This window comes from Mixophyes fleayi, chromosome 8 (assembly GCF_038048845.1).
Source record: "Mixophyes fleayi isolate aMixFle1 chromosome 8, aMixFle1.hap1, whole genome shotgun sequence".
Taxonomy (NCBI): Eukaryota; Metazoa; Chordata; class Amphibia; order Anura; family Limnodynastidae; genus Mixophyes; species Mixophyes fleayi.
Window position 1 is genome coordinate 67,416,917 of NC_134409.1, and position 25,524 is coordinate 67,442,440.

Here is a 25,524-nt window from a genome sequence, read left to right on the forward strand (position 1 = left end):
CCTGTACGGCGCCACGGACACCTTGTGGCGCCCTATAAATAAAAATTAATAATAATAACAACATGTTGCAGCATTGCAACATGGTTTTGTCCAGAAAACTTGAGTAAGAAAACTTACTCAATTTTTTGCTTAACTTTCCTTAATGAATCAGGCCCATATTTTCTAGCCTATTAGATGTAATCCAACTATTGTATATCTGTAAATAAATATAGTTACAATTAATATTACATGTTAATTGTAGAAAATTTAGTAATAATTTACACATCTCGTCTTGATCTCAGCGTTGGTGTGGGTGGTCAGTGGTCACCATGTTAACCTGCTCTGTGATCTCCTAGATTCAGAATTTGGCCACAGCCGATTCCTGGTGTTAGGGCCTCCCCGAAACATGTGTAAGCTTTAATAACAATAGCAGAGGAGTTCACCTTTAACAGCTGCCTTTCCAGTAGAGGTACAGGTACTCGGATGCAGCCAGAACTTATACTCTGAAGTAGTAAAAACGTATCCCAAACGAACGGGTAGCGAGGAGCAGGAGGCTGGAGCGCAACTGTGGAAGAGTGCAAAGAGTAACCAGAGCCAAGCCAGGGGTCATAGGTCAGTAGCAAATAAGAAGTGTCAATACAGGCTAGGAGATAGGGGGCAGACAGAGAGCAGGTGTAGTCCAAATAAAGCCAAATGGTCTAGGGCAGGCAGCAAACAAAAGTGGTCAAGATAACAAAGCCAATGGTCACCTAAGAAGCAGTCAAAATAGCAGAACTCAGACAGAGAGGAGGACGGCAATTGCAGGGCAAGAGCACTATATCTGTCAATGAGGCTAAGCCCTCCTTGCCATTGAAATAAGAGAAGACTAATCAGAGGAGTAGGGGCACACCCCGAGCCTGCAAAGGTGAGTCCAATGAGGTGATTGCTATGTCAAACAGCTGGAGATGGAGCTCAAGATTCGGAGGCTATGAGTGATTAGCGTAGCGGCTCATAACACCTAGTGGTGTTGTGCTGCTTTTCCATCAGCGACAGTAGCTCAAATTCAGCATAGCTGAAGTTGGGCTGGTGCCTTTTCATGGAGTGGCAGCTGGGACCAGGGCCTCATCGCCATTTTGGGACATGTTTTAATTGGGGTTATTCTTAGATGCTGCTGCTCTGAAATTAAGGTGGAGACAGCCAAGCTCCTTGTTAGCCTGAGGAGGAGATTAGGAGGCGTGTTAGCAGTTAATTTTCATGAGAATATTTGTTACCTTTAGAATATGTCAAATAGGCCAAAATACTGTATAACTTTGGGATGTTGTATTTAAAATAAAGTGTGATTGTTCACCCCCACAAATGTTATGTCATTTTTAATGATAATTTTAAATTAAAACTGTAAGCAAATAAAAAAACATTTTAAAAAAATTATTATGGACATCCTCTTATAAAGTTTGCACAAGGGTTTATGTAAGCATTTTTTACATTTAAAGAATAAACCTGGATGAAGAGAAATACATAAGACATCTTATCCTATTTAAATGTTTGTTTATGTAGGCATAACACTGTAGCAGGGCCGCAACAAGGGTGGTGCGGCCGGTGCAAAGCAGAGGAGGCGCAACGGCCGCCCGCTTTTTGCTGTATACATCATACATGCCAACCTTTAAGATTTCCGGGGGATCTGGGGGAGAAGTCATGAGACATGGGGTGGGAGGAGGTGACATTGTCGCATCACCAGTATAAAAAGCCGAAATTCACGGCATTGAATGGAGGGGCGGAGCTTGATGACACATTTAAGCCCGGCCCCCTCCATTCAATGCCGTGAATTTCGGCAAATGCGGGAACTTTACCTACTCTTCCGGGAGTCCGTGAGGACTCCCCGAAATTTGGGAGCATCCTGGGAATTCCGGGAGAGTAGGCAAGTATACTTGGTATACTCAGCTGCAAAGCTTGCTGGGGATGCCAGCAGGATCGCGTTCACAATCAGGATTGCCCCCGTATCTCTGTATATGTGGCCGCATGCTGCCTGTTTCTGTATAGAAAGCTCCTCCTCTACATTGTGCATGGCTCCTTCCCCTGCTTTTCTGCTGTTTCCACTTCTCCCTCACCGTGTGTCTGCCAGTCTGTCTTTATTTATCTATCATCACGTCAGGATGCCATCACTTGAATATGTCATTTACAAGTTAGGGTGTTGGCATTGGCGCTTTAAATACAAACATATCACTGCGGCTATGAGCAGTGACATAAGTTTGAAGTGCCGGAATTTATAGCACTCGGGATGTAGCGTAAGGAGGTCAGCTATCGACCGGCTATGTAAACTGTCATTTTTCTTATAAGTATTTTTTTTAATTTTCTTAGGCATTCTAACAATCAGATTTTTTTTGGAGGTTTCTCCAATGTCGGTATTACCGTCATCGGAGAATGATACCCAACCACACTAGAAGTGGTGCCATCCGATCCTTTGCACTGAACTTTGGCCGATTCCTGACTCCCTATACACTATGCCTATCTGGCGTGTCTGGACTTTCAAGCAACTACTGAGTGCGCAAAATCGGAAACTCACCTGGCTGAACCTGGATATCTAGAGAGTGCAAGATATTAGAAGCTGATACATCTTTACTTATCAAAGTGGTCAGCCGATGTTGAGCACACGTTGCCTGGTGGAGTGGTTCCATGTGGGTGGCATCAAATACAAAACCCAGGTACGAGGGGAGAAATTGGTCCTGTGATTGGTAGGGGGTAGGGGTGTGGTATTGGTGTAGTGTGAGGGTCAGAATGTTACGTGGCCAATACAGGGGTTTGTGGCAACTGGGGGGCCCTATATGATTCGGGGGTAGGGGCCGTTCATCCGGGGTGAGAAATCCTGGATGCCAGTGGAGAGGAATAGCTATGCACCAAAAAAAAAAACGACTGGTGGAAAAGGCCTTTGAGATGTGTTAGATTGAGTGGGTGCCGGCTGTCTGCTCCCACCAACCATGTAGGGATCACCTGGACCCTAGTGTTCATGCGGGGTAATTAATGTTAGGGGAGCAGTGGCTGAAGAACCTCCGTAATAGAGGGAAAAAAGGCATGGAGACACACCTGTGTACATTCGGGTGCCTTGACAACCATGACCCCTGATAGGGGACACAGCCACAGCTGGGTAATTTGGTAGTTGGTTGGACGGGTGATGGGCCAATTGAGGGGGCCTGTGTACAGGCAGGGGGGTATCACAAATTAACCACTGGGAAGTGAGCACCCTGATAATCTATTAGTGCCCCTCTGGATTCAGGATAGGGGAGCAGGGGTGCTTGATTTAATTACTGGGTACCCCTATCTCTAGAAGGGGCTGGGTGTGATTTGGGGCTGCGTCCCTTCAGTACTGGTCAGCTCACTCATGCTGTGCTGGCAAAGGAGGGTTTAAAATCTTAGAGGTACCCAACTCATTGGGGTTACATAATACATCACCCCCTGCTTGGCAGCTATTCTGGTGCTGAGTATTTTTAGTGCTGCACACGGGGGCTAGACTGATTTGTCCCCTATTGTGAGCGGTTCCAGCCTTGGCAATGCGAAGGGATGAACATCCTCTTATGGAAGACAGTAACCGGCTGCTATTACGATCAACAGCTCCGGAGAAGGGCTGTGTCACAGTCCGCTCTGGAGTGTGCGATCTGCAAATGTGTGCAGCAGCCGGCGGTTCACTCTGAACCTCCATGCCACACGAACAAGCACGTCATCCCCTGCATCCAGAAGCATGTGAGACATGGAGACAGGGGGAGCAAGAACAGACCATTGACTGGCACCATGCATGCTGTGGCTGACAATTATAGGAAGCGTCTGCTGGCGCTGAGGCACAGATACAAGATGGCTCCCAATGAGGGGAGGGGAGCCATCTTGAAGTCTAAGTGGGCGTGAAACCACTCGCTTAGGCCAGGGCATAATAGGCCAGAAAACTGACAGGGGGGGAATTAAATGGAAAAAGGAAAAAAGTGGGACAGAGTGGAGGTAATGAGAGACTATAAAGGGGTGGGAAAAAAGAAGAAGAATTAAGTGAAAGTAATGGTGGGGGAGAAATAAATGTGAGCAGAGGTATAATTTTATAAAGAGAAAATTGAGCAATAAACAAGATGAGTAGAACTAGAAAAAGATAGATATAAGTGACAAGATAGTAATCCTTTGATTGATGCACACAGGTCTCACAGATTTTGTGCAGACAAATGAGGCAGGACAACAGCCAGAGAGGGTTTTATATGAAAAACCCAGGACATTCCCTTAATGGTTTCCATTGGCTAGAAGGAGCCTACCAAAAGAAAAATTAACCCTTGGAATTCAGTGTTTTGTGTACATAAGCACAAACTTTGTGAGTTTAAATGTGTTCAGCTTTAGTGTCTCTCTCGTCATAATCTATTAAAAACGAGAAAAAAAACTAAAATAAAATGATTACATAAACATTTTATATTTGTTCAAACTTCTTTGTTTCATTGTATATAATCTGGATAGTTTTATTCAAATGAGTAAATGCATTATTATACAGTGTAATTAAAATACCTAAAATTAAATTAATTAAATTCCCAAAAAATATTTAAAAGATACTGTTCAGTGATAGTAGAGTTTACATATACCAAATAAGGTGTTAATAGTGAAGGTAAATGTTATTGGATAAAAATGGGGCAATCACAAAACATTGTATATGGCCAATACATAGACAATCAAAACTTACATACATAATAAGGTACTAATAATAACTACAAACAGTTCCAAACTGTAGAATATCATGTAAGGGGGTGTGGAATATGCTATGCTATACTCACCTGTATATTCAGGGTTGATTTAGGTGTAAGTGTATCTGATGTACGCGCGCAGAAAACCTGGCACATATGCTACTAGTGTAGAGCTAGACGTATTTGCGATGCGTACACCTCAGTCTATGAACGCAAATACACATGCAGCTTTTTGAGTGTACATTTTAACGGATATGTGTGCAACTAAGCAGCTCCATATTATTCATAGTAGAAAAATAAGACTAGAAAGACAAAACACATGCATGACATTTATACAGAAAAATATTTTATATGAAATATATTAAATACTATACATAATGTATTTAAAATTAAAAAAGTCATCATTTTAATAATATTAAGTTTATGAAGTATTGTGATTAGGATAATCAATTCTGCTGCCAAACTCTTTTGTGTTACTATAAGTTAGTATAAATCTATATCATTTTGTGACGTCATCCAAAGTTATGCTCCAAGTGTTTTAGACCATAACTTACTAAATATTTAATTTTTTAATTGGTAACACATTAAAATGTGATTATAATACTGCAGAGAGATTATAATGCCAAGTTTTGTATATATGATAAACCAGATATAGGTATGTATGCTTGATTAACAGAACAAAACACCATGGGCCAACAGACGCATACTGAGCGCAACTAGAATTTGGTTTAAAACACACATATTTTGGCTTTGCTCACGCCCGAATTCATAAAAGGCACAGGTCTCAAGATACGTGCACTGTTGAATTCGGGTGTAGGACTGCTGTGCTCTACTACATAAGACACTGCACAATACGTCCATACCATTCGCAAAAGAAAATATTATATATGTATATATATGTGTATATATATATATATATATATATATATATATATATATATATATATATATATATATATAAAATTAATGCCACCAGTTAGTAATAAATATATTAATGATTAAACAGGTAAAAAAAAGTATCTTTTTTCCCATGAAATGCATTTATTAGGATGCTATTAATGTCTAATGAACATAAAATACATTTTTACAGTTGCTCATGATTGCAGACACTTGTCATCAATACTGATCAAGACTTAGACCAGCTCTGTAGCTGTAGCAAGAGATATGGGCAGCACAGTGGTGTAGTGGTTAGCACTTCTGCCTCACAGCACTGGGGTCATGAGTTCAATTCTCGACCATGGCCTTATCTGTGTGGAGTTTGTATGTTCTCCCTGTGTTTGCGTGGGTTTCCTCCGGGTGCTCCGGTTTCCTCCCACACTCCAAAAACATACAGGTAGGTTAATTGGCTGCTATCAAAAATTGACACTAGTCTCTCCATCTCTGTCTGTGTGTCTGTGTGTGAGTGTGTGTCTATATTAGGGAATTTAGACTGTAAGCTCCAGTGGGGCAGGGACTGATGTGAATGGGTCCTCTGTACAGCGCTGCGGAATTAGTGGCGCTATATAAATAAATGATGATGAGATATAACAGAACAAATAAGTAACTTTGCAATGCCCAGAGCTTGATTTGGATGTGGTCAAATGCGCTTGAGTTTGGAACGCCTTTACTGTACATTGACAACAGCAAAACGCCCTTTCCCCACTCCATCCACTCCCCAAAATCGTAGGCTGTAGTAAGTGTCCTTTATGCTTGATGACGGAGCGGACAGGGCTGCATTTACTGGAGTGTGTCCCGGTTCTGGACATGTGCAGAGTGATTTTGTGTACGATACGGTTAAATTCTGCAGATACGTGCCTTGGTGAATCAGGCCCCATGTGTGACTGTAAGCTCTAACAGGCATAAATTTCATGCCATACATGTTCTTGGATTTTCCATTTGTCTCCTTTATTGTTCAGCGCCAATAAATATAGTGGTACTATATAAAGAATGGTACTATTAGTATTACGATGAGACTCTGTATCTGCAATTTCCAGCAAATTAAAATAGTGCCAGCTTGATGGGATACTTTTGTGTCTCACAATACCAGGCTGGAAATGTCAGAAGAGTTTGAGGATGATAAAGTAAGCAATATGATATTTCTAATCTCTATGTATTGTATGATTACATAAATAGCTAATATTTACATTTTGGACTAAAGCTGCAGTTTTTATTTATTCATTTACTAGTATCTTAAATAAATTAGCAAAGATGAAAGTTACCGATTTTCATACAAATACATTTATCATTTATATTATTAATGCTAGTGGATAAGAAATTATAATAAAATAAATATATGTAACATAGGCTCTAAAATGTTAATCTGCCCATAATTATATTTACTATCCAATAGTCTGTGTATTCAACTCATAGCTTTGGAAATACATATATTCTCATTAATGTTACAGAAAAGCTTTATATGGTTAACTAGTTTGTGACTGTGTTTAATATGATTCACAATATTGCTCAATGCTAGTTATTGCTACATTTTCCAGCAGTTGTGGAAAGTTAACCTTCATTAAGTGAGTGGTCAACACCCACTTTCCACTTATTTTTTTTCTCTGACTGGTCTGACAAAGATATATTTCCAGCACTATATAAGCCTAGAAATATACCCCACAGCCAAATTTCCTGCACATCTCCCAAACAAGGTGAGTCAAAAAAACTTTAATTTATCAACCCTTGCTCATGTATATGTGCTGTAACAGATTTCTTTGGTTTATGTTATAACATGACATGAGTAGTATAAGAAACCTGCTCACTGAAATGCTTTGATATTTTTGGTATCAGACCTTTAAAGTATGACAAGTCAGTTTTTGAGCTGTGTTCATATTAGCAGCCACAGTATGAAATAACATTGATCGAGGAGCCATCTAATTCACCCAATCAGATATGGCTGCTTTACATTGGAGCCTCTGGTAGCACTCTGTATTAAAATGCATAATATGTCTAAATTTATTTTATTTATATATCAACTGTCATCAGTTATAGAATATAATATGATCATTGATCTATAGGATTCTGATAGGCCTGGATGTCTGTTATATTGAAATTATCTATAGATAGATAGATAGATAGATAGATACATAGATAGACAATTTCAATATCTCAGACATCCGGGCCTATCTATCTATCTATCTATCTATCTTTCCATGGATGTTCAGTGTATATGAACAGACCAGCACAGGCTTAGAGAACAATATCAAAACATTTCATTAAGTATAAAATACGTTACAGAGTAATGCCCATTACAGAGTAATGCCCATTACTCTGTAACGTATTTTATACTTCATTAAATGTCTTGATATTTTATTCTAAGCCTGTGCTGGTCTGTTCATATACACTGAACATCTATGGATTTATTTTTACTTTTATGGACTGTGCACAATTTAAATGACGTGATTTGAGTGCATATATATATATATATATATATATATATATATATATATATATATATATAATTTGGCTTATTTAATGTAATCACTTTTGTGTCTACTATACAGGTATAATGCCCAAGTGACCATTACCATGGAACTGAAGATGTACAGTACTCAGCTGGTCCTCTGCTTTATAATCTACTTCTCAACTGTGTCTGCTCAAAGTAAGATAACTTCAAGTAATTGCTGCTAAATGTTACCAATAATCAACAGTTATTTATATTGATTTACCTTTAAATAATTAAAGCCAAAATAAATTAATATTTATAACTAATATTAAATACAATATAATACATTATTTACATTCTTTGAAAAATAATGTCTAGTAACTGCAATGCATTATGTGATACTCTTGTTGATAAAAGATGTCTTACAGGATATCAGAGAATGATGTCTGTTTTAAAGACAATGAATATTTTGGACCCAACATGAACCCATCTCTCTAGCCTCCTATATAATATCTGTTTTACTTCTGTTAAATCCATTGTTAGGCACCAGCACTTGTGCAAACTTCTGGCACCTAAATGTATCATAATCATGTCTACTTTTGTGCACAATTGTCTGGGTTTGTATTGTAGACTGTGTGTGTTTAAATCTGTATGAAAGTCTATCTGTTTACATTAAATTTGACTGACCCTCTTTTACATATACAGCTATATAGTATGCACTATGCAATGTATGTTATAGGAAAGTAAACTTATAATGGATGAAGATGTTAGCTTTGGTAAATCTTGGTACATGGGTGTACATCTTTCAGCTTTCAGGAACCCACTGACTTGAACTCTGAAATCGAATGCTCTTGATTTGCCCAGTATAATAAAAAGGTATCGCATACAGATAATCAAAAGCAACATAAAAAATATAAATATTAATATAGTTAGTAAATTACACATAGTTTGAAATATTTGTATTATTAAACAGGGGGCATTATGTCTTGTTCTTCTTTGTAATCTTGTTTGAGCATCGTATAAATCTGTGACACTTCAAAACAAGAACATTAAGCATAATCATGAACACTGAAAGATGTGCATCTAAATAATACAAACTATTGCTATATTACATTTTTGGGGGGGATTCAATTAGCTGCGATGTTCTTTAGAACATTGCGACTGCGCATTTTTACCACTACTACGGTAAAATTTCCGCTCATGTTTCTTTGCAGCTCTATGGGGTGCGAGGAATAATCAACAGAGATTTCTGTAAAAATTTCTATCGCTAATTGAATTCCCCCCTTTGTCTGTTTTGTTCAGGCCTTGGTTGTAAAAAAATATGTCCATAGCAGAAAACAAGACTCATCCTCTGAACATTCATCATAATTAAAACATTAAATAGTACACATTGTTATCTATTTAAACGAGTAGATGAGAGCATATTAATACTGATTACTGTCCATTAATCTGTAGTATACTTTCCAAATATTGTAAATGTTGTAACAAATGTCATTGAGTCACTGGCTACACATGGACAGACTAAGTGAACTTGTGCTGGAAGTCCAGTAGTTCTTAACTTTGGCAGAGCATCCAAAACCAATGATCAAAACCGCTTTATCAATATGAAATTAATAATGAAAACAAGCTAAGTACTGATCAATAGGGCCCCGTAGATGGTGGCTGTCTGTGACTTATGTATTTGTTTTCTTGCCCTAAAAAATGTCTTTCTCCCATCAAGCCCATTTAGAGCATTTCCTGTTGGGATATGACAGACATCATTTCACATAGAATCTTCTGCTATACCAATCACACTAAAGTTTGCATAGTGATTGTTTATTTTAATTTTCTTCTACATACAGACAATATAGAGCAGTTTTTTCCCCATGCATTTTGGCAGTTGATTTGTTTGGTTGTTTTTTTGTGTTGATTTCTCACATTTTTCCCTTCATCATCATCATCATCATCATTTATATTGAAATGTTCTTGGCCTTAATTTGTAAATCTTATATTTTCAAATCATTCAGCCTTTATTTATAACATCTACTGTACAATATCTTATCACACTAATTATCTGTGAGATGTACTGAGAATGTGATGTGAAACATAAATGTATGGCTATTTGTAGAGTGCTGATAGCTGTACAGTTGCATCTAGGTTTATAGAGACTGAAGGACCTTGATGTTACATATTATTCTCTTTCAACACTGTTTGGAGGTTTCCATGGCTTATTTAAGTGCTGGAGAATTTCAGTTTATGTCAAACTTCTGGAATGTTAGATTTCATACTATTTAAATTCATGTGAATCTGTGTGAGTGCTCAGTCTAAGAACATATTTAGAATGATAAGACTTACAAATAGTTCTGCATGCAGTATAGTTGATAACAGTTGTTTAGATAAGAATGCATAGACCTGGTGGCTGTATTATTTTATGCTTTAATGTTTACCAATAGACAAAATAAGAGCATAAGAAATGTGTAGTGATTATAAGTGGTTGAAATATGTTATTTAGGCAATTTGCAGCTGCATTACGTTTGACTTTAGACATGTCTATAAAGTCTGGCTGCTATCCTAAAACATCACAGACAGATGCCATTTTTCAGAAAGTTTATTTACGTATTTAATTATGTTGCGTTAATCAGAGATGGATGCAGTCTTCTTACTCTGCTCAGTAACTTTATTTCAAACAAATTCATTTGTATAAGTTAAACTTAATGCATCTAGTATATATAGTGTGCACTTCTAATATGTCAAAGTGAAATTAAATTTATGAACAGAATCTGAGATCCGACAGAGAAAAAAAAGAAAACAGTAACAAAAAGATAATATATGTCAAAATTGAATGATAGCGGAGCACTGAAAACTGAGGTTGAAGATCAGTTAGACATCGGGCCTTTATTAGCCTTTGCTTCTAAACCTTCATTCTATGTTATCAGTGTTCAAATATTAAATTAGTATTTCACTGTAACCAACCCCTGTACCCCCTCACAATAGTTGTATCTCGATGGGGCTAACTCCTCTAGAACTCTCCATAGCGTGAACGAGCTGACAAAGAAGCCATAAGACTTTCAAGTAAGGCTCTCTTGTGAATGATAAAGCAGATCAATGTGGAAGGTTATTGGTGGAGGTGTTTAGTCCTGCTAAATAGAGTAAATGGGGTGGAGGTCCCAGGACAGAGACCCATCACCAAAGTACAATGATTTTGAATGGAGAGGGTCTAGTAAAGGGTTTAAAAAAATGGAAAACCCATTCAATAGCTATGTGTTAGTTTTTAGTTATCTTCAGGCTACACATTGTCAAGTGAAATGGTCACTAGATGAACAAATGGTCTGATTGCTGTTGGACAGATATCGTCCTATAATGTGAATATTCAATTTTGGTATAAAAAGTACAAACTGAATTTCCTGAAAAAAAATATAGTTAGTGCAGTATAAGGTGTCCAATTTACATATAGAATATGCACACAGTTTACACACACAGTTTACAGAGATTATTCACCCAATTCACTTACATATACACAATGATATGTGCACTAATCGTTAAGTGTTTCTTTTTCTCAGGTTATATATTTATAACAAGGCTAGTACACATAATTGGAGTTATATGTTTGGTTTTCTTTGATTTTATTTCTTTTTAAAAAAGTTCAATAAAATATATAGGTATATGTGATGCTATACAGATCCTCAATTTTGTTTGTGCATTTGCTTTCTGTCTTATTTTCATAGGAGCTGTACTTTTAATTATTTATCCAAGTTAAAATAAAATATGTCAGTCTTGAAAGGCACAGTTCAGCTATTGGCTAAATCATGGAAAATGGGTGTCATTGAGCAAAACATCTCTCAGATATAGGTGTGCCTTTATTCCATTCAGTAAGAAGATCCCATACACTACACTACATGCAATATGTCATATTTTGTAATCTGCTTTATACAAGTATGCATTCTCTGTACTTTACGTTCTACAAAGTGCATTTAAAGGGGTAGACTGGGCCTAGACATATGTTTGTAGTTCTAGTATTGTAATAAGTCCACTCTTATTATAGTGCAGGCATCATTCCCTGTAAAGGTGAAATATAGTGAGAGAATATGCTAAGGTGTTAGACATGTGTTATAAAGGTATATGTGGTGTATTGCAGTCATCTAGTAATGAGCACTCAAGTTCTTGCACATTCTCCAGGATCTCATGCCTGTATAATACTAACTGATGAGGTGTTGGTTGTGCTATTAAAGCAAAGTGATTGTTCTAATGGTAGGATTCCCATCTTCCTGTAACCTGTTGAAGCAAATGTGTCTATAGCCAGACTTCCCTTTTATGACAGTGAGCTTATCAATAAGCAATTACATACCCCCAAATAGTTCTACTTCTCACATGATAGTTGTGATCACCGCTACTAAATTGGGCATTATTTCAGGGGTGCTACTGGGCACATTGGACATGTGTCAAAATATTGCTCCAATTGTTTTAGCTGCAGTGTTGGGAGGCATGCAGCGATTATTATGCAAATAATTTTATTATAAAACTACAGTTCCTTCATTTATTAAATCTGCTTATTGTTTTATTACAAAACCTTCCTACTATCTTGCCTTATTTTGCATATGTTGCTTTAAATGCTTGCATAGAGAAGAGAATTACTTTAGCCAGTCTGAACCAGGTAAGTAAATATTCAATGTTATGCTTGCCAACTCACAAAAATATGAATGATCAAAAATGTAACCTTATTGCAGGAGTTGGTTAATGAATATACTTATTTTCTGTAATTAAGCATGCATTAACTTCCCACAAATGGCTGGCCATGCTTTACAACACTATTATGGATTATAGTTAAATTCAACATGTAGCAACATTTTCTACCAAAGAAACAGAATTAACACAGTTTGTCAATTAAATGAGAACAGTGCCCCCAAAATTAAGCAAAATTCCCTTAGTATAGTGCAGGCCTGGCCAACCTGTGCCTCTCCAGGGGAAATATGCATCAAGCTGCGAGTTTGAAAAAGTGGACATGTTGCCTATAGCAACTAATCAGATTCTAGTTATTTATTTAGTACATTCTACAAAATGACAGCTAGAACCTGATTGGTTGCTATAGGCAACATCTCCACTTTTTCAAACCCGCAGCTTGATAAATTTACCCCCAGGTGTTGTGAAACTACATATCCAGCATGCCCTGCCAACTATAAGCTGGCTATCTACTGGCAAAGCATGCTGGGGCTTGTAGTTTCACAACACCTGGAGAGCAACAGATTGTCCAGGCCTGGTAAAGTGTCAATATTAAATTGTTATCCTTTATAGTTGTACCCCCTTGAAGTTTTCTGAAACATGTCTTAAGGCAGCAGCATTAAGATAAATAAGAATGTTGTTCAAGGACAAAACATTGATGTTAGTTTCTTTCATGAAAACATAGGTGATATTTGCTATAATATATAAATTCAATGCATTGTTAATTGAAAATTTACAAATTATTGGCAGTAGGGTAAATCAAAATGAATGCTGCTGGAAGAATTAAAAGCATACTTTTCAAATGTAATTTAAACACAAATTTCCTTTTAATAGAACAATGTTGCAACATGATGGATTTTTGTAATTCATCATTGCATAATTTCTGGGTGTGTGAGCATTTTATATTCAAATTCTGAAAATGGAAGACTGTTACTGAAAGCTAGTTTGGTAGAGGGCTTTGTTCAATGTGTGTGGTTTCCCTAAAACCCTCACCCATGGTTTCTTGCGATCTTTAATTCTTTTAGTAGAGAGGACCAAGAAATGACACCTGATAAGTGAAGTATTGACCTTGAGTCCAACCTCAACACCTCCACACAGCAAAATAAATTGACTGCCGTCATTCCAACTGAATTGATAGACTCTTTATTCCATAAAATGCACATTTACAAGTATAGTGATAAATAGCATTCTGGGAATAGTAAACCAAAAGCAGAACTCAACAACTATGGGCCTGATGCAGAGATGGTCGCAAACCGGTCTTACTTTATGCTACATAAAATGTTGTACAAAATAGCGTTATTTACCCATATGCTGAGAAATATGCAACTTTATTTGTACAGGATGGCACAGAAAACTAAAATGCTTAACACACTCACAAAAGCATAACATATGTCCAAGGAATGTAGAAAACACCAATCTGCATCAGTAGTGCATTCACAAATAGTCAATCTCAATCCGTTCACTAGTGCAGGAGACCACCACCATCTGTGTGCACCTGTCCCTGACCACTCACAAACAATACAGCTTTCTCAGGTGCATGTGCATTATTTTTGACAGTCTGCATCCATTCACTTTGGCAAACCTGCCTTTACTGTGCTCAGTCTATCTCCAAAAGCCCCCCCAATGCAGGCTGACATAACTGGCAGAATCACACATCTGCATGAGCTAATATGTGTGCCCACTTTCTGGGCATGCGTAGATCATTTTCACATAAGATACGCTACATAGGCTAGTGTAGTTCTCACTCTGCATCAGCCCCTATATTGGAGGAATTTTGAACCTTAGCATAAAAGGCTTCTTACAACGCAAAACTCGATTACCCAGACTTTCACCTCAATTTCAACCACCCCTATTTATTAGTCAGCACTAGAGAAGCATAATCAAAATAAAGTAGTACTACTGGAATGTACATTTATTATTCTGTAATCATGCTTAACTATGTAGCATTTTGGGTAAGCCTGAATTTATCATTGAAGCTATAAGTGTTTAAAGAGAGCTTTTCATTACTGACTAAAATCTTCATATACATTACCAGGTACTAGATACCACTCCCTAACACATTAAACAGTTAGAGCATTACTGAAAACATTACATGTAACACATAGATGAATTTAGTCATATTACAACACAATTGTGTGTATACACTATTTGTACACAGCATTTAAACAAAATAATATTTGCAGTTTTTTTATGTACAGATGACACGGCAGTTGAAAATGGGCATCGGATAACATGCATAAGATGACGTGCATAAAGTACTCCAAAATAATTAATTTTATTTACTTAGCAATTCATTTTTGTTTTGCAGTAATAGGCAATTTTTTTGTTTAATTGTAGGTGAAGGAAGCTGTGTTGGGAGATGTGGTGAAGGGTATTTTCGAGGGGATTCGTGCCATTGTGATTATAACTGTATGTCTTATATGGAATGTTGTCAAGACTACAAGACAGTTTGCACAACAGGTAACCTATGAGGCCAAAACACAACTTAATATTTCTCAAATGATACCACTTAGTAGCTATAAATAATTACATATGGAGTCATGTGCTGCAGCTAAAAAAAAAAAGCTGTGCCTTCACAGGTACTGAAATACTTTACCCCAACAAATCATACTTGCCAACTTTTCCTCGTTGGCTTCAGAGAGAACCCGGGTGAGGTAGGTGTGCGGGGGCGGGGCTTGACTAATCGCATCTTGTTGGCCCCGCCCCCTAAACAATTGTCACAATTTTGGTTAATTGCAGCAGGGAGCGGGGCTAAGATGACACAACATTTGTGTCATTAAGCCCCCCCCAAACTTATCTATTGCGGGGGCGAGAACTGGGAGGTTGCCCTGCTCTCCTGGGAGGTCTCCCAGAAATGCGGGAGTCTCCCAGACATTCCGGGAGAGGAGGCAACTATACGTTAAAGAAAAGCAGCTAATGAATCTCTAGAGACTAAAGTGTCCTTTACATTTCTGTCTCATTACTGAAGTCATGTTGTCTTACTTGTCAGTCTTTGATTAAATCTTGGTCTCCATGAAAATGGCCACCTCCATAGGCATCAATACATGGACATAGGACACAATTTCTGAACTGTGTCATCATGCCACAGATGGTGAAGCCAACCACGTCTTGTACTGGCTCAGCATCAGGGAGAACTCTTCAGGGAGTGAGGGAGATCACCCCTATTTCAGGAAGTCTCCCTGACATTCAGGGAGAGTTGGCAAGTATGCAGAATCACCAAGCTGCAAGTTAATAGTTGAGATCAGTTTACAGGGACACTTTACTTTTGGAAGTTCTGTTTGCCATGCATTCTGTAACCCCCCACAAAAAAATAAATCTTTATTACTTTTACCGCAGATACTAGTAATACTTTTGTCATACAGTACAAAAGTAGCAAACTGCAGTTGGATGGTTTCAATAAACATTGCTAGATGTTAGCAACTCCAGGAACTAACTGTTCTTGCAATGCAGGGACAATTGGCAACTATTAGGTGTATCCCACCTCAAGCAAAAACTCACCGGATGGCTGTGTCATTGCAAAATTATCTACTTGATGAATCATTCTATATAAAAACAATTACATGAATCACTTGCAGGTATGTTCCACCACAACATTAATTTTGTCCACATTATCTATAATACATAAGATGTTTATCCTTCTCAGGAAACAGAAGGGTGGATATCAGTAAATGTATGTGTAGTTATGTACTGTAGTATATGTTATACTACTCTACTGCTGTGCGGTTATTTTGTCTGTACAGTATTTGTACAATCATTTACCAAGCACTCCAAAGGGGGAGAAGAAAACCACAATATAAAGCATACAGTGTTAGAGCCCTTCCACACTACAAAAAATTCCCATGTTTGCTATTTTTAATCATCTGTCAATGCAATGTAAGAATCGTCTTTGTAAAAGTAGGATTTGGGCATTTACCATTCCAGTGATGAAAATGTGCATATAACTTTATACATGTGCTTCAAAACAATCACATAGCCTTTACATGTGCTTATAAAACATAGATTTAGGCTACATCTATGTTTTTCATGCACATGTGAATGGACTCTTATACAGTACTGGGAGACATCACAAAAGAATTAGGCACTTCCAAAATGTTCGAAGTCGATATTCCTGATTACAGGTCTCAGGTCTACTGGGATGTAAGTACATCCCAATTACTTTGTTGTTAGTTTGTTGTTAATTGAGGGATCTTAATTGAGGAAAGTGCAGGAAAATTAATGCACTAAATCAAGCTTTGGAACCAAAAATAAAAAGTGCAGATTGTGTGTGTGTATTGGAGGATTAATCCCATTTAAAAAGCTGTGTAACATAACTAGACATAGGGAGATATGTTAAACATATCTGAAATATGCCTTTAAAATGTTTGTTTATGAAATCATTCTCTTCAATACTAAATACTGCAAAAGAATCAAACCCAGAAATATGCATATGGCCATTACAGTTCCTATGTAAATACCACTAACACTGATTAGACGCATAGCAACTATTTAGTTAAGATTAACAGTCTGATATCACATACATTCATGTTAAATTTCTGGTGCAGCTGGAGAGTTTCCTACTCAGCTACCCGGTAAGTTCCATGTATCTTGTGGCACAGAAGACTGAAAAGATCAGATTCTGAATTCTACTGCTGATTACAAGCTTTGATGTATTGTTTACTTTCTTCTGTTGAATTTTCTGGTATTCACATTGTTAAATCAATTCAAAAAAATATGGATACAATATTGGACACTGTTAGTTACTTGTGAAATAATAAAACCACCATATATAAAGTAAACATAAAAAAACATGATCATATCATCCAATATTATAAGCACAAAAAGTGCTTACAAAAGATCATCTACGCACAGCAAGGTTCCTCACGGATCATAGTTGGTGGTAGTAAAATAAAAGAAAGCTATAGAAAAAAATATTAAAAAGAAGAGCTGTCATCTGTTTGGAAAAAGGTACATCAGCACATAAAATGCCAATAAGAGAAGGCATCACACCTAAGAAAAGGAAAAAGGTAAGCTAATGGCAAGTGGGGGGGGGGGGGGGGTTATACAGAGGCGTAACATTTGCTCGATGTCCCAAATACTGAATGGACTGTGCATGGGATGTGTAAAAACTTGCTAATAGTTTTTTGATGAACTATATATTTGATGCAGAGGGTTCATGCAAAGGACGATGTCATGAGGGCTTTATAAGAGGACAGACATGTGATTGTGACCCAGGCTGTACAAATTATGGCAAGTGCTGTCCAGACTTTGAATCAAATTGCCTGAGTAAGTATCCATACTGTATAAGTGTTTAGGAATGTGAATAATCTGTGTCTACCTTTTTGTACAGGTATAAAATGTTTATAACCATAGCAAGTCGTAGAAGACTTTACAAAATTATGAAAAAGCATTACCCATGTTTAGGAGTATGTTTTTAAAATGTTTAGAAAGCTATCCTAATAAGGAGTTTATGAAACACCATTTTGAATTCTGGTTATGGATTGGGATGGTGTTTCTTATATAAACCCTATTATACAATATTTTAATATTAGGCAAGTACTATCGTTTAAGTACAAATTAATGATTTACATTTCTTCCTTACTTGATATTTGAAAAATCAATGTCATTCTATAGTTTAGTTAAATGTTTTGTTTTTGCTATTTTATTGTTAATATACTTTAGCCTGGCATATTTCATAATATGGCTTTAATATTCCATATTCTTCTACCAAAGAACCAACTCAGCGGCAGCCATCTGCTCCTCCATCATCACCAAAGCCAATTCCTGATGCAACAGATAATTCTCCGGAACCCACAAAAAAAACTGACGATGAAATGCCAGAAGGTACAGGCAAATATATACAATTTTAGTGAATATTTGACAAACACATAATTGCTTGTACATGAAATTTGTATTCAACTGTATACATCCAGTATACATCCGATTATATGATAGCTATAACTTTCTATTAATATGTTTTTGTTCATTTAGACATAAATAATAATTATTTGGGTGTTTATAATGTTTTGTGAAGGAATGCTATGTTTTTTGGAAAGCCAGTACTATGATTTTGAACAAGTAAAAGTGTTACTTCTGATCATCTGGTGTTAACCTTTAGCAATGGAGCCAAAATTAGCTTTGAGTGCCACGGTGCAGTTTTGAATAAATAATGTACTTTATCTTAAATACTATATTTTGGTTATTAGTATATATAAAACATTTTAAAATATAAGAATGTAATATTCCATATACAAAAACACCTTACGTATTTAAAAAAAACTATTGAAACTCTGGCACTCTAGCTGGTGGACCTGCTAATTGACAGATTTATGTGGAATACACACATGCAGTCTATGCAACTGAATGTCTGAATGTATGTATCTAGCAATCAGTCACTGCAACCATCCCATTCAGTCACCGTAACCATCTCTCTCAGGTTCCACCAGTTTTTCCTCGCACATACCACCCCTTGCGCAACAGTTTTTCTATTGCATGCCACCCCCTGTGCACCAACTTTCACACTCGCATGCCCACCAGTGTTTGCCTCACATGCAGTCCCCACCCACCGGCTCCAAGTATCAGCTGTAGAATGGCAGGCAGCTAACAGCAAATGTTACGGTGTTAGCTACCTGCGGTCACTGTAGTCCTTTTGCGACGCGCAGTAATCTCCTTACTGAGGAGATATCGTGACAGTAAGACTATGATTCATAGTCTCACTCTCACGAGATCTCCTCAGTAAGGAGATTACTGCACGCCGCAGAAGGACTACAGTGACAGAAGGAGGTAAGCGATCGGGGGGGGGGGCTCACGGGGGGAAAGGAGAGGCTCACAGTATCCTTAGCCCGGGGCCTCCATTCTCTTAATCCAGCTCTGCTCACATGCCCCTCAGTCCACCAGATTTCCCTTCAGATACCCTCTCCTAGTCAGATTATTCCCCACATGCCCCTCTTTTCACCAGTGTGCCTGACACTACCCGCTGTTCTTACTTGATTCTTGATACTTGGAGGGTACTTTAGCTAAAGGGGAACTTTACCCTTCTAAGCTTGGCCCCTGGTGCAAGATATATGCTGATAATTATCATCAGCACGTATCTTGCTAGTATTTTTTTTTATAAGCATCCCCCCAGAAAAAGTGCTACCAGCACTAGTGTTCAGTGCCTAGCTGGTAGTGCCAATATTGATTGAATAAACAGCATGTGGTCTCCTCAAACAAGCCTCAACCAACACTAAGCTATGACAGGCTGGGCTTGTGACACTATATTAGGGAAACCTACAGAGTGGGGTCCATCTGTCATAATGCTACACACCCCTAGCCTGTTCAGCATGGGGCTTAATTCCCTAGGGGAATTTGCAAGCACAAAATCTTTTCCTCCCAAGGGAAAACAGCCCAATGCTGAAAGCACTAAGGCTCTTCACATATCCTTGGTGGTGGGTGTAGGGTAATAAAGAGTTAATGAATATGTACTTCATTCTGGAGCACTACTGGTCCCAGCAAACCCCGGCTGCCCTAAACTACTTGGGGACTTGCTCTGGGAGGAACCATGATGTGAATGACAGGCTCTGAGTGGTCACAGTATAGAAAAGTTTATGTATTGTTTAGTTCCATGAAACTCCCACATGGGAGTTGCTTGCAAATGCAGGGACTTTTATAAAGTCATGCATAATAGATGTTGTTGAAACTATGGTGATAAATTTAATAACATTGTAAAGACATTCTCAAATGATACTGTTTCTACCTAAATTCATGAAATGAGCACATAGATTGAAAATTAAGTTACTGAGAGTAATAAACACATTACAACTTGATGAGATAATGGTTGTTGCTGGACTTGTAGTACCCCTTGTTGTCAACCAGTACATAAATAATAACTCATTTGTATATGAACTGTTGCTTTACAAGTCTCTGAAGACTCAGAATATTGGGGATGATATTTTTAACATGGTCGACTCTTATTACAAACAAAATGGACTATAATAGGACAAATGCATTGATATGTGCTTTTGTGGTGCAAAGTCAATGACCACTGTTGCATTACTGCTCTTGATTAAGGTATTGTGCCTGAAATTGGATGTCACCTCTGGATCATTCACAGACATGCACTGACTGTGAAGAGATTACCATTAAATCATCAAAATATCCTCAGTGAGTGATAAAAATAGTGAATTTCATAATATCCAAGCCTATGATTTCTTGATTTGTCACTGCTCTTTGTGAAGAAACGGGAAGCCAAATTAAGACTCTGTTGCTTGACACAGAAGTAAAATGTTTTCAAACTTCTGCTCCGGCTCTTCACCCTGCAAAATGAAGTCATGTTGCTTCTTTCTGAATTTTCATTCAACCGGTTATAGCTACTGTGTGATCATGAATGGTTGCAACATTTGACCTATCTCCCTGATATCTTTTCAAGTCTGAGAAAACTCCCCCAGGAACACTACTGTGAACCAGGAAATGAGCTCTTATTCTACATAAAATTGCAGAGTTCTCAGTTACACACATTTGCAAATGTATGATAAGCCACCTGCCCTGGCAAGGCACCTTGACTAATAGGGTGGTCCTAACTTTAAACAATGATAGTCCCTATATACTTATTATCATCATTTTATTTATATATTGGGTCATACATTCATTAGTTTTTACATTGAGAGCTAACTTACCAAGAGGTACCCAAAACATGCCTCACAAACAACAAAACAGAAATGGAAGTTGCTCAGTCACTTTACAGGTTCACAGCAGGTGCTTGAAAGGGTGGGGTTATCCAGAAAGCAACAAAATAGAGAGAAAATCCCCAGCACACTGCTAAGAGCCAGTAAAAAGCTTCTATTCTACTTGTAAAATTGGAGAATTCTCAGTTACACAAATTTGAAAATGTATGATAAGCCACCCGCCTTGTCAAGGCCCTTCTGCTAATAGGATGGTCCCAACTTTTTTTTTCTGGATAACCCCACTCTTTCAAGCACCTACTGTGAACCTATGAATTGATTGAGCATCATCCATTTCTGTATCTTTTCAAGTCTCAATGAACGAACCTCTCACTTATGGATACATCTGTGATAGTACTTTCAGCTTATGACACAATTGGAGGAAAGTTGAAAAAAATCCAGTGTGGGGAATCTTGTGTGAACAAGAGAATTATTGAGTGTATTTATCTCTACACATAAAAATAAGCCTGAATCAGAAAGTTCTCTTTTGTCAGAAATAATAGAACACTTCAAAAACCTACAAGCTTTAATCAAAGAATATTTCCCACCTCTAAAAGGAGATATAAGCTAGCTCTGAAACCCATTCTCAGCATAGGCTTTGGCCCTACAACTCAGAATACTCAGACAGCTTATCAACATAAACAGCTGACAATAACCTGAAAGACACTTTCAAACTGGCAACTTTGTTTGAAATTTGGGCCCAGTTTAGGAATTAGTAACCAGAAATTGTGAAAAATGCTGTAAAACAACTACTGTCTTTTGCTCCAACATGCTGTTATGAGGTAGAATTTTCGATTAACACCCTGTCAAAGACCAAGCAAAAAAAGTAGACTCGATCTAAGAAGACATGCGGCTTCAGTTATCCATCATTAAACCTGGCTTGAAACAATATATCTCTGGAAGACCAGCACATCCATCTAATTAGTTACATGCTTAGTTTAACAAAGAAAGTGAAAAATGAAAGGACAGTTTTAATTATAGTGTGTTTAAGTTTTATTCTTTAAAACAATTACCTTTCAATAATCATGGTGTGTGCAATATTGATTTTTTTTTTACATTTATTAATGATCATACAGTTTTAATTTCCAAAAATGTAGAAAAAAATGCACAAAAAACTGAATATACAGTTTAAAGTTATGTGATTTGATTTTTTTCAGACAAATTAATGCTGGTATTTTGTGTTTTTTTACTTACTATTTAGATTTTTTTAGTTATTAAGAAACTTGTAGCCCAACTTTGGCTGGGGTTGGGATATGGACATGTAGGGGTTCCCCATTAAGTTCTGTAGCTTTTTTAATGTTCTGTGTGCTAAAAATAGATTGAAAACGACTGCATTATATGATAATGGTTAGCCTAGGCCGTTTCATTTTCTGCATGGTTTCCAACAATTACAAAAGGGTGCTTATCAAATAGTGGCTTTCTTGCAAATCTCTCAAAAATAAAATAGATGGGTTACAATATCTAATAAATTAAGTTTATTAGTGCAAGATCTAATTCCAACAAATATGAGAATTTTTTTTAATAAGACTAATTCTAAAATTATTATTAGTGTATTGCAGAAATGAAAAATAAATAAAAGCAACAACTTCAATTAGTATTAACATTTCTATCTACCCCATCTAACTGTGATGATGATATTGAGTGAATGTACCCACTTGTGAATACCCACTATGCCCTAGGTTCCCAAACTGTGCACCGCGGCTCCCAGGGGTGCCGCGGCACTGTCACAGGGGTGCCGCGGCCAGGGGGCAAAAAAAACCAAAAACTTCCAATCTGACGGCATCTGTGACCCAGCATCCTTCTCCCTCCTCGCTTCTCAATGAATGTCGGGCGTGACGTCATCACGCCTGACATTCAATGGCAAGCGGCAGGAGAGAGGAGGATGCTGGGTCCCAGGCACCACCGAATTGAGGGGGCAGGGTGAGGATGCAGAGGGGACACAGACAGTGTGGTGGATGCATAGGGGGTACAGAGAGTGTGGTGGAGGATGCAGAGGGGGCACAGAGAGTGTGGTGGATGCAGAGGGGGCACAGAGAGTATGGAGGATGCAGAGGGGGCACAGAGGGTGTGGTGGAAGATGCAGAGGGGGCACAGAGAGTGTGTTGGAAGATGCAGAGGGGGCACAGGGAGTGTGTTGGAAGATGCAGAGGGGGCACAGGGAGTGTGTTGGAAGATGCAGAGGGGGAACAGAGAGTGTGTTGGAAGATGCAGAGGGGGCACAGAAAGTGTGGTGGAGAATGCAGAGGGGGCACAGAGAGTGTGGAGGATGATGCAGAAGGGGCACAGAATTTGTGGAGATAAAGGAGGGCACAGAGTGAGTTAGCTGTAAATTATTCTTTGACAGAAATAGAATTGAAAAAAATTTATAAAAATATTATTTTCTCTTGGATTCATGTGTATTTTTGCATACAACTAAATAAGTATTTCTGTCCTGGCCTAAATACTTATTAAGTTTTTTGGCTTAACTACTTATAAAACGGGGCTGCTCGGTAATTATTTTGGAGGGGTGCCATGAAAAAATTATGGAGACTCTAAGGGTGCCGTGGACGGTAAAAGTTTGGGAACCACTGCACTATGCTATGATGTAAAAACATTATTTTGATGCCAAGTGAAAGTATGTTTTCTAATACTGGCCACATATTCAGGGGTGTTGAATGATTCGGAAAATGGGGGTGGATGCAGAGGTACCCAGGCCCATGTCTGTCTTGGGGAGCTCGACAGTGGCTGATTATAGTGGGATGGTTGGGGTGAATACCCAAAACACAAAAGGTGCCCATGGCTCTGGGTCTGTCCATACTGGATTATAGTATAGGGTGGGAAAATTGGGGACAAATCACAATGTGCTCTCAGCCTGGGGGGTGGGATGGCAACAAGCCAAAAGATTAGTTTGTTGTTCCCCGACTCTCCTGTTTTTCAGTAATATCATTTGAGTTTAAATCTGAATGAAAATCACTTTAGGCTAGGTTCTAATTTGGCTATTCTGTTGCTGATATTGCTTAAGGACACAGAGAACTATCAAAAACTAACATTTTTGAACATAGGAGTTATCAAGAGGATGAGCGTAACTTAAATCTATTATTACCAATGTTCAGAACCACATAGAAAGTAATAATACAAAATATAATACACAAGTGACAAATATATGTAAAATACCCTGTGTATCCTTATATTTGGAAAATAATAATGTAAAATATAACATAGTAGGAAAGTAGCAATGTCCTGTGTGTTTCTGAAACTTTCAGTGAAGGTAAAAAAATAAAAACACCTTTCAGTTGAAACTTGGTTATTTTAAGGAAAAATGCACTCTCGTTCTCACACTCTAAAACAAAAAGGACATTGTATGTCATCTGTGAGTTGAATGCCCTCTATCAAAGCACTTGGTCTTTGACTTCATGCTTTTTTATGGTCACAGAACTCTGCTCCATAGGTCCTCTTTAACATAGCAAAAAACATCACACATCATCCATACCCAGTGTGTGGAATTGACATGCCTCCCAAAAACAGGATTATCTTATGATAATTATCATTTCTGCTGCATATGCACAACACATGGAACTAAGTTTGTCTATATTTAAACGTATAAAATTGACTGACCAAATTGTTACAAGTGTAGTCATCTTAAAAATGACAGTACAGATCCACTTTTGTTGCGGTCTGATATAGTTGTATGAAGCTACATTTGTGCAGGCAGTAGACACAGATCGTAATATTTGATTGGTCAAGAATTAGGAAATGTTAAGTTTTCCAATTTCTTTTGCATATGCAAATATAACCAATAAAATGTTTTGAATTCATCCGAATTGTAAAGCGCTACAGTATTAGCTGGCGCTATGTAAACAAATGTTGATGTTGATGATTATGGTTACTACAATTAATCCATATCACAATAATATATTGTCTGTTGTAGCTGATGCATTTCATTGTGGAACACAATACCATTTGTTTCTACATAGCTGACAGAATTTTATCTAGAAAACAGGAATTGTTTTCACTGAGCTTTCTTTTTAAATATGAAACCATGCTTCCTCTTATTTGTAGCTGCATATCAGGCACCAACCCCACTAACCAGAGCAATCTGGAAATGATCGCGTTAAAAACTAAACTTGCTAAGTTTGTGCAGGCAGCCTTTTAGGGTGGA

The 25,524-nt window shown here is 37.7% G+C and overlaps 1 protein-coding gene across 2 annotated transcripts in view; it reads left to right on the top strand.

Moving 5' to 3' along the window:
• The first annotated feature begins 7,203 nt into the window (after positions 1-7,203).
• PRG4 (proteoglycan 4) overlaps positions 7,204-25,524 on the top strand; it is a 64,277-nt gene continuing 45,956 nt past the window's right edge. The window contains exons 1-5 of one of the 2 annotated variants that reach the window (XM_075184078.1): positions 7,204-7,282; positions 8,135-8,232; positions 15,049-15,171; positions 17,857-17,973; positions 18,421-18,531. In XM_075184078.1, coding sequence (XP_075040179.1) covers positions 8,160-8,232; positions 15,049-15,171; positions 17,857-17,973; positions 18,421-18,531 — 424 coding nt within the window. In that variant the 5' untranslated portion in view covers positions 7,204-7,282; positions 8,135-8,159. The remainder of the gene's footprint in view (positions 7,283-8,134; positions 8,233-15,048; positions 15,172-17,856; positions 17,974-18,420; positions 18,532-25,524) is intronic. The other variant, XM_075184079.1, reaches the window with a different exon arrangement.